This window comes from Trichechus manatus, unplaced genomic scaffold (genome assembly GCF_000243295.1).
Source record: "Trichechus manatus latirostris isolate Lorelei unplaced genomic scaffold, TriManLat1.0 scaffold00145, whole genome shotgun sequence".
In the NCBI taxonomy this organism is placed as follows: Eukaryota; Metazoa; Chordata; class Mammalia; order Sirenia; family Trichechidae; genus Trichechus; species Trichechus manatus.
The window spans coordinates 4,640,146-4,650,537 of NW_004444081.1; the positions used below are offsets into that span (position 1 = coordinate 4,640,146).

Consider the following 10,392-nt stretch of genomic DNA (forward strand, 5'->3'; position numbering starts at 1 on the left):
CTGGGATGGAGCCTACCAACCCCCAGTGAAAGCCTGTAGCCATGAGCTGTGAATGGAAGAGCCTTTATTACGCACCAAGAGAAGTGCCCTTCTAAACTGAGCTCCCTCCCAGGTCTTTTATGTGAGCAAAATATAAATTTCTATTGTGTTTGAGCTATTACACAATTTTTGGATTTATCTGTTACAGCAGATAGCACTAGGCCAATTAATCCAATACATGCAGCTAACCCAGCTTTGCAGGCTTCCTTGTGAAGGCAAAATCTATGCTGAATTCTGAGGATTAAGCAGCTGTTAACTAGGTAAACATGAGGGGGAAAGGTCTTATGCACAGGGTCCTTCTGGAAGCTGGAGACCAGCACCAGGGCCAGCCCAGTGGAGGCCAGTTGGAGATATGGGCCTCCTTGGCGGCTCCTCCTGACAGCCTGACCTTCTAACTCACATTTCTCTCCTTCTAAGCCCTTAACAAGAGGCAGAGCCAACTTCTAACATGGAGCGCATGAGCCTGGAGTAACAGGGTCTGAATAATTGCAGGTGGATGAGCAAAGATACAAAAAATGGTGCCACCTTTTGAATATATACCTTATGGTCTTACATTCATACTGTTTCCTGACTTGTTTTCTACATAACCCTAACAATTGCCCATCCATAGATAACATTTAAAATTGTTGACAAATTTGGGGGGTTCTGTAAGGGGAGCCACCCCCTGCTGCTCTGCTCCCCACCCTGGCTAGGCATCTGCCTTCAAGCCTGCATGAGAAATTCTCCTGCTCCTTGACTGATTTCCAAGCAAATGTTCATCCACTACGTCTTGCAAACTGCTCTGTCACGAGTGAATTTCATGTTCTCAGTGCCTCCCTTGTGAGGGGCCTTTGTAAATGCTGGAGTCTACTCTTGGAGCCCATCTTGGCAGGAAAGTGAAGGTCACTTTATCCTTCTGCTCTGCTGTAGGCATTCTTCCCATTCATTTAAGCTTTGCCGGAAGCTCATCCTCATGCCCCTGTTGACCAAATACCCACATTCCCCCGGTTCCCTGCCCACCACCCCGCCCCTGAATAAACAACAGCTCATTTGTAAGAGGATTTTAATTTCATCTTGGTATGCCATTAAGGAGTGGAATAAGGATCTCTATTCGTTTTCACTCACATAGTATCTGCTACATTCTCCAACTGATCTTTACCACAGAAACCTGAGGAGCGACACAGCATTGGCACGATTTTCACTCACCAGACTGGCTTGGGTTTCATGGTGGTTTGTATAAATTATAAACAAGAGCACACAAATCACACAATGTAGACTCTACCATCAGGGGACATGTTTCCTCAGGCCTTGCAGAGTGTCAGGGGAAGTGTCGCTGTGTCCAAGTCTTCCATGACGTCCTAGAAGGCCAAGCCCGTCCCGGCCCCTCTCAGAGGAGGGGCCCAAGCTGACCCTCCGTGTTCCCCTCCTCCACATTCAGACTTCCCAGGGGGTTTCCTAGCACAGAAGTATCCCATTTAGCACCACATTTGGAGAACAGGGTGAGGAACGGTCCCTGTGTACAATGGCTATTGGGATTTCTGTGCTCAGGGTCAGAAAAGTGAGCTGGGAGGAAGCGCCCTGGATTCCCACCTGGACCACCTCTCCCTCCATGAGCTCCACAAGCCTGTTTAGAAACAGACCCTCTACAGCAGGGGTCAACAGACGCTTCCTGTTAAAAGGCAGATAGTAAATATTTTAGGCTTTGTGGGCCACATACAATGTCTGTGACATATTCTTGTTCTTTTTTTTTTTTTTAACAACCCTTTAAAAGTGTAAAAACCATTCTTAGCTGGCAGCCCTTACAAAAACAGGCCTATAGGCTGTAGTTTGCTGACCCCTGCTCTAGAATACCTCAATGCCCTCCTCCACCATCTCAGCCTTAGACTCTTCCCCCTCTGACACCCCTCTGAGCTGTCCTGCACTGGTACTTCTGCCACCTGGCTTTGTAGAAGGAACTATGGCAAGCCACACTGTCCTCAGGGTGGAGGAGACCTCCTGCTCTGCAGCCCCAGGTATCCTCCTTTGCCAAGTGATTGGTTTAGTTGGATTTTGACCAAATATTAGGTATTGGTCTCCCCACCGCTCATCTATCCTGAGGGTGAATTAAGCCTTCACGCTGCCCAGTGAGGTAGGTACATGCTATTAGCCTCATCCTGCACCCAAAGATGCTGGAGCTCAAGAGCACAGCTGACTTTTCTAGCACTGCCCAATGACCAGAATTTAAGAGAAAGCCCAGGAGTCTAGGCTTTGAATTTTCTAAGAACATGATTAGGGACTGTTCTGTCCCACCCACGCCCAGTGATTCAACCCCACAGAGAGCAAGAACCCACAAGAGAACAGTGTCAGCCACAGAGTTACTTCCCAGACCTCAATCACACTGTCTGAAAACAGGATAAAATGTACACAACGCCATGCGGCTAGATGGAGCAGCCCTTTCTGCCCTGCCAACAAGTCTCTCCAAACTAAAAATAAAGTTTATAAAAGTAAATTATCTCATTTTATAACTTAAGTGCATCAAGCATTTCCTTAAATATAGTTCACACTGAAAATAAAGTTACTTTTGCTGTACAGTTGATGTCTGTTATAATTAGGAATAAACTTTGATGATAAAGTATGAAAGGTTACACACTCACATACATCTGTCTTTCTGTCTATGGGTGTATAGATGGATAGACGTATGCACCTCTTGACAAGAGCTTCCCCAAAATGGCGGGAAGTTGTTAGGAGTCCCTAGGCATCTAGTTTGCATGAGAATGTCTGTATTAAAGGTCCCTGTCCTTAATGATAAACACATCTTCATATCTAATGCTAAGACTCTTATTAGAAATGTTAAGCTATGCAATCCATAATGTATTCAGTCTTTGGAAATGCCGAGCTACACCATATCATTATACAACAGCATCCCCGACAAAACTCCCTCCCCGACCCACCTCTTTCCTGGCCTCCCCGTTCTAAAGCCAGCAGACCCCTCACATAATGTGGTTGTTCCGTTTGGGAGCCTAGCCACAGAACTCGAGGGGAAGACTCAAGAGGTGAAGTAAGAATTCTGCATGGAGTACAGGTGGTCAATGGGGTTTCCCACTCTGGACTGCAGGGGCCCGGCGTCTGAGGTTGCCAAGAAACAGTCACCCAGGTTACTGAGGGAGGTGTCGTCACTATCCAGGTCGTGGAAAAGGGGCTCAGCACCTGAAACAGAGGTGAAACATCGGCATGAGTTTCTGGTAGAGTAGCTCACTGCAATGCTAGGAAATTCAACTACACTCACCAAATGTTGCCTGAACATGCCCCCCCCCCCCAAGTGACGCTTACTGCTGGGTACTGGAGAAGCGATGGGAGAAAGGAGGGGGGGGCGTCTACACAGAAAGTGCCAGTAATCAGTAGCTGTTGAGTTGACTCTAACTCAGCAGCCCCATGTGTGTCAGAACAGAACTGTGCTCCACACGGTTTAAAATGGCTGTTTTTTTTTTTCCTGAACTAGATCCCAGGCTTTTCTTCCAAAGTGCCCCTAGGTGCACTCAAACTTCCAACCTTTTGGTTGGCAGCCAAATGTGTTAACTGGCACAGAAAAGTACCAAAAACCAAACCCGTTGCCATGGAGTTGATTGCAATCATAGCGACCCTAAAGGACAGAGTAGAACTGTCCCATAGGGTTTCCGAGGAGCGCCTGGTGGATTCGAACTGCCGACCTTTTGATTGGCAGCCGTAGCTCTTAATCACTACGCCACCAGGGTTTCCCACAGAAAAGTAGGAAGGAACAAAATCCCTGTCCTTCTTTCAGGGGCCTGTCTCTACCCAAAAACCCACTGCCGTTGAGTGGATTCCGACTCATAGTGACCCCATAGGGTTTCCAAGGCTGTAAATCTTTATGGAAGCGGACTGCCACATCTTTCTCCCTCGGAGCTGCTGGTCGTTTAGAACCGTCGACTTTTTGCTTAGCAGTTGATCACTTTACCCACTGCGCCGCCAGGGCTCCTCTCCCTGTGTCTAAAGTGCAGCTGAAAACAATATAAACCAGGATATGACAAAGTGCGGAACTGAGTGCGCTATAAACAAATGTCAGGATGTCCAGACAACAAGCTTGGGGAGTGGGCAGGACATAGCGCCAGAGGCTGGAGAGACGGGGGCAGGACTCCTAGGGGACTTGGGCCTCATAAAGGATTCCTGAAGGAGGAATGGTAAGAAAACAAACCTCAGTTCTACAGCGAAGGCTAATGAAACCTTTCATGATAACATTTGTCCTTTCAAACAGCAAGGGCATCCTGAGTGCCTGCTGTATCCCCACATTTTTACTACAAAGGAAAGGAAGTTCAGGTGCCTAACTGCAACTCATTCACACTCCTGAGAGAGAAGCCAGAGGGGCGAATTGTGGAACAGCTGGGGGACCCCTGCAACCTGAGCAGGCTCAGGACTTTTTACCTCCACTTCAAGCAAATCGCGGGAGAAAGATGTGGCAATCTGCTTCTGTAAAGATTTACAGCCTTGGAAACCCTGTGGGGCAGTTCTCCTCTGTCCTGTAGGGTCGCTATGAGTGGGAATCGACTCCGCAGCAGTGGGTGGTAGTGGGTTGAAGTAAACGGGAGAGATGAAAACTGGAGTTCTTAAAACATCATCTGGCTTTGATTATTTATTTGACGTAAGGATTCATCACAAGAGTCCTTAATGTAACAAGACCCCTGGGATTCAGAAAATGTAAGGATTTACAAAAAAATTCCTTCGCCTGTTTTCCCACAGCTGTGGAGTGAAGAATGGTGCAGATGTCACATGTGTTGTCTGAGGAGGCAGACAGGATGGAAGTCACCGAGCACGCACACATGTATCTACGTTTGTGCGAAAGGATGAGGTTGGTCAAGGAAGGCCCTGCAAAGGGCCAGATCTTAATAAATGTTTGCTGAATGTATGACATGGGAAGGTGAGGGTGATTTTGACAAGAAACAGAATATTTTTAAAAATGAAGGCAAAAGGATGTTGTTTGAGAAAACCTGGGAGCTGAGGTATATGTCTCCGATACTAAAGTTTTGAAGGCTTGCTGAATAAAACTTTATTTTTAGCCATCAGGGTTCATTATCATTACACACTATATCCCAATGCACTGCACAGGCCACTGACTCTCTCTGTATAAAAATGCAGTGGCCTATATTTGCCCCTGAGGTTGAACTTGAGCCTTCCATTTCAGGGCTCACCCCACCCCTGCAGGGTCCCCCAAGCCCCACCTGTTGCCCATTAGCTTAGCAGCAAGCTGGACAAGTGCGAAGGCTCAGCTATACACACATCCAGCATTGAAATCAAGCCCAGTGTAGGATGTAAGGAGGAGATACTTTTCATTTTAAAAGGTTAGTTTTTGTTTCATGAGTTATATTTACTAGTATCTCTAGTAGAATTGGGAAACCCTGGTGGTGTAGTGGTTAAATGCTACAGCTGCTAACCAAAAGCTCAGCAGTTTGAATCCACCAGGCGCTCCTTGGAAACTCTATGGGGCAGTTCTACTCTGTCCTACAGGGTCGCAATGAGTCAGAATGGGTTTGTAGTAGAATCATCCAATTGGAAATTTTGTTTTGTGTGCTTTTACACATTTTTTTCTCTAGGTAAACATTTGCTGAATTAAGGCCTTCTGCCTGTATCAGCATTGACATTGCTTGCAAGCATTTCAGTGTGGTAGCCCAGCATGGAATGCAAGACTTGTGAAATCTGATTTTTAATTTCAATTATTAAACCAAATTGAATTTCAATTCTTAAACTCGCAAGCTTTGAAAATGAGATGAAATGAGACCATCATGAACGAACGTGCACGTGGGTCTTTCACAGCCACTGGTTAGGTTATTCCAGCACGACTTTATGGGGCACTGGTTCTGCTTTGGGGCTTCGGTGAGCACCAAGAAACTGTATAATGTGTCTGGGAGGGAATCAGAAACCTATGTGGGCAAGTTGTGAGTGGTCCCTGTGGGGCTTGAGTCCCTCTTACCATAGGGGTGCATGTGGTCTCCAGGCATCTGGGGTGGGGTGAGCCCCTGTCGGAAGGGATCTGAGCTGTAGACACTCTGCTCGATGGCCAGGAGCTGCTGTGGAGTGGGCAGAGCCGTGTAGGGGTTCATGATCCCTTCCATCCCAGCGCCCCCACCACCATTTGTCTGAGCTGTGGGACAAAGAAGAAGGCAAGTCATTCTCAGCATGCAGCTCAGCGTCCCAGGCTGGGAGAGAGGGCCACAGAGTATCCTCTGGGCTTCGTATCCCCTACTGCCCAGCATTCCTTCCCAGCACTGGCCTTTGCTCTGCTCCACAGAAGAGAAGAGAGTAAGAGAGGCAGGTTAGGGCAGGGCAGGGAGCCCTGGACTTGGAGTGGGATGTGCTGGGTCTGTGAGCCCCACTGGAGCCCCACCATGTGGACCACAGGGCTGCTACTTACGTGTCCTCACCACGTGACAGGTGGCTTCCCCAGAGGGAGTGATCCAAAAGCGTCCAAAACAGAAGCCACACAGTCTTTAATGACCATGGAAGTTACACCCCAGGTCAGCCCTAATTAGTGTGGGAGGGGACTACACAAGAGTGTGAACATTAGCTGGGAGAATCATCGAGGGCCATCTTGGAGGGTGGCTACCACATAAGCTGCGTGACCCTGACTAGACAATCTTACTTCCCTGGGTCTTGGTGTTCTCGTTTATAAAATAGAAGGGGATGAGGTAAAGCGAGTGGTTTCTAGCCTATGCCCTACTGAAGGCCGTGACGGATCACTTTGGAGGGTAGGGATGCCAGTGCGGGGTTTGAACTTTGAGAGCTTCCTTGAAATATATCACTTGAACAGAGTTCTGATGTTATGCACTGGTTTGGCGGCCACTGGAGTCTATGTGATTTTGTAACTGTGTTACACTCATGTACAGAATTTTATGAGAAAAGGAGGACTCAGTTCCTGCCTCCACATCTTGCTGTGGTTCTCTGAGCACGATTCCATCAACTCTCAGAGACTCCATTTCCTCATCTCCCAAGATGGGAGCAACTTTCTCCCACCAGCCTCAGCTTTCTGAAGTCTATCCTAGGAGCCACCCTTAGAATTCTGTAAAGAAAGTCCCAAATACCGAGCTTGTGTTCTCATAATACCTTGAGGCATCCTTCTCCCTTTGAGCTTGCTCGCCTCTATGGAATCTACTTGCATGGCTCTTACTAAAGGCCTCTCCTATCTGTGACCCTCTTTGAACTTCACAGGGGCCCTAAGAGATAGGGCTATCAGTCATTATTAACCCATTCTAGGGATACATGGGGAACTGTTGATTCAGTTGTAAAATTCTTGCCTTCCACGAGGGAGACCCAGGTTCAGTTCCTGACTAATGCACCTCATGCGTAGCTACCACTTATCTGTCACTGGAAGCTTGTGTGTTGCTATGATGCTGAACAGATTTCAGTGGAGCTTCCAGGCTAAGACAGACTAAGAAGAAAGGCCTGGTGTTCTACTTCCAAAAATCAGCCAATGAAAACCGTATGGATCACAGCGGTCCAATTTGCAACTGATCATGGGGATGGCCCAGAACCGGGCCGTGTTTCATCCTGTTGTGCGTGGGGTCCCCGTGAGCTGGGGCCAAATCGACAGCAGCTAACAACAACAAAGGAATGTGTAGGCTGAGGCACAAGGGATGAAAGCCTAGTTCCAGATCAAACAACACTGGGGGTGGAGCTAAGGGCAGAATTCAAGTGTCCTGACCAGCTTGCTGCTCTGCCCTTCCTCCATGCCCATGCCCTTGTTTCATTTCTTCTCTCCCTTGAATATCTATCTTGTCATTAGGACATTGTTTAGCCTAGAAGTAAGAAGCAAGGGAACACCTGGCTGGAGGAGATAGTAAGTCAAATTTAGACAGAGCCTAGCCCAGGTGTCAAGCACAAGGCAGGGTCCATGCAAGGACAAGGGCTCAGTTGAAGCGATAGAGAACTAACATCAATTCTATGCCTTCTTACTCAAAGTGTGGTCAGCAGCCACAGCATCATCTGGGATCTTGTTAAAAATGCAGAATCTCAGGTCCTTCCCAGACCTTCTGAATCAGAATCTGTACTTGAACAAGATCTCAGGTGATTCGTGTATACATTACAGCATGAGAACACTGCCCTCAGGTACAAAGAGACCATTTAGGGACTTCTCCTGGATGGATGAATTGGGGGCATAGCCCTTTAAGAAGACATTGTTCTGATATAGTGATTTTTTTCTTTTAACTTCCTTGAAGACTCCTATAATCTGTCTATCTTCAGCCCCCTCCCCCAAAACTCACACCATCCTTATTTAAAAAAAAACAAACAAACCATAAAACAAATGAAGGGTAGATGGCATGTAGGGGTGCGGGGAGGAGCAGTGGAATTTACAGAAAGATGGGTTCTAGTCCCAGCTCCATCCCTCACTGACCTAGGACCATGTTCAGTCTTATAGAGGCTTTGTTTGCTCATCTGTGAAATGGGGTAGTAATGACTTCTCTGCTCATCTCAGGGGGTGGCTGCTGTGAAGTCAAATCAGCGTGAGAGGACTCTGTGACCTATAAAGCACTTTGCAAAGAAGGGGATTATTATTTTACTATGGTTACTTTTACTATTCTACATTATTTTGGAAATGGGTAAGTCAGAGTAATGTCTTGTATTTAATTGATTGTTGTTGTTATTAGCTGCTATCAAGTTGGCCCCTGACTCATGGAGACCCCATGAACAATTAGACAAAATGCTGCTGCCCAGTCCGGTCCTTCGCCATCCCCACGATGGGCTGCAGATCAGACCATTGTGATAAAATAACTTTTTCATTGGCTGATTTCTGGAAATAGATCACCAGGCCTTTCTTCCTAGCCCATCTGAGTCCGGATGCTCTCCTAAAGCCTGTTCAGCATGACAGCGACACACAGCCTCCACTGATGGGTGGTGACTGTGCTTGAGGTGCATTGGCTAGGAATTAAACCCTGGTCTCCTGCATGAAAGGTGAGAATTCCTTAGCCCAGAAACAAGAGTGAGCAGGATGAGAACGTGGAAGTGTCTTTGGCTCTGTACAAAGTCCTGGCTCCCCAGACACCAGGCGAGGATCAGGGAAAAGAGGCTTTGGAGATGTTCAGTGCCAGCTCCACTGAGAAGTTCTAGGCCTGCAGCTCGGGCACCCTCCAACTCTCACAATTCCTCGTGGCTCAGTCCACACATGAAGCCTCCATCTTCTAAGAGGGTATGGACTGGGCTTCCCTGAGTCCACGAATCTCATTCAAAAAGCTGGGGAGCCGGAGGCGCCCGGTAGGAGACGCCCGGACTCCAGCAAGGGCCTGCCGGGAGGAGCCACCAGCTTACCAGAACTCAGCCTCTGGGAGTTCTGCTGATCTTGCTGTTGTTGCTGCTGCCGCCTGGCCAACTTCTTCATCTGGTGAGGAGAAAACCAAGGATGAGAAGTCAGGCAACCTGCAGCAGGTTCCTGAGGTAAAGGGAAAACAGGAAGTGACGGCCTTCACGTGAGAGACCTCGGTTGTAAAGCTCCATTTCCCAGTTTTTATTCAGTAAAGGAGCCAGGCTTGAGGAATAAAGCCTCCAGTTAGCCACATCCCAGCTGAGGGGCTTTTCTGCTTTGCTGCGGTGGTAAAACAGCTGGCTGAGAAGCAAGAGTGCAGCTTGTCTTAGCAGGAACAGGGATCTCCTCTCAGTGAATAAAGCTTGCTGCTTATGTTGTGACTGTTCCACAGAAGGTAGCAAGTGTGTGAGCTGTGGCATCAGTAAATGAGTGTCCAAGGCCAGCCCTGCCTGGATGTGGAGCAAGGGGCTGCTGACAGGATGTGATTTGGGAGGTGCCAAGAGGCTCATGCTCCCCCCTTCCCCACACCTCCCTTTCGCCAGCTGGGCTCTTGTGTTTTAGAGTTCATCCGTTGAGAGTCATGCCTCCAGGTAAGGAGGCTGTCTCCCAAAGCACCCTGTCAACACAGACACTTTCTGGGAGAAGGAACATTTTAACCCAATATTTCTCAAACCGTGTTCTGTGGAATACTAGGGTTCCACCAGATGTTAATATATACTCTGAGTACGTGTGTGTGTGTGGAGGAGACACGATGTTTAAAAAATATTAAACAAGTTTCTTTACTGCAGGATTTCTCAGAGCTTTTCAAAGTGCTCTGTGCTTTCTGAATCCATATGCTACAAGGCCTCTCAAACTTCTTTAATCATGGAGTCCTTTCCTGATGGAATATCCATCAATAGCCCTGTTCTGAGGAATTCAGTCAGGGAAATACTACCTTAACCATTAGCAATCATGAACAAATAATGAGATATTCATTTATCACCTACTAAAGATCAGGAGGAAACCCTGGTGGCATAGGGAAGAGCTATGGCTGCTAACCAAAAGGTCAGCAGTTCAAATCCACCAGGCGCTCCTTGGAAACCCTATGGGGC

At 47.6% G+C, this 10,392-nt stretch overlaps 1 protein-coding gene across 1 annotated transcript in view; it reads right to left on the reverse strand.

Moving 5' to 3' along the window:
• Nucleotides 1–1,064: 1,064 nt before the first annotated feature.
• LMX1A (LIM homeobox transcription factor 1 alpha) overlaps nucleotides 1,065–10,392 on the reverse strand; it is a 207,430-nt gene continuing 198,102 nt past the window's right edge. The window contains exons 7-9 of the mRNA XM_004385762.1: nucleotides 9,307–9,376; nucleotides 5,978–6,148; nucleotides 1,065–3,204 (exon numbers count right to left, since the gene is read on the reverse strand). Coding sequence (XP_004385819.1) covers nucleotides 3,044–3,204; nucleotides 5,978–6,148; nucleotides 9,307–9,376 — 402 coding nt within the window. The 3' untranslated portion in view covers nucleotides 1,065–3,043. The remainder of the gene's footprint in view (nucleotides 3,205–5,977; nucleotides 6,149–9,306; nucleotides 9,377–10,392) is intronic.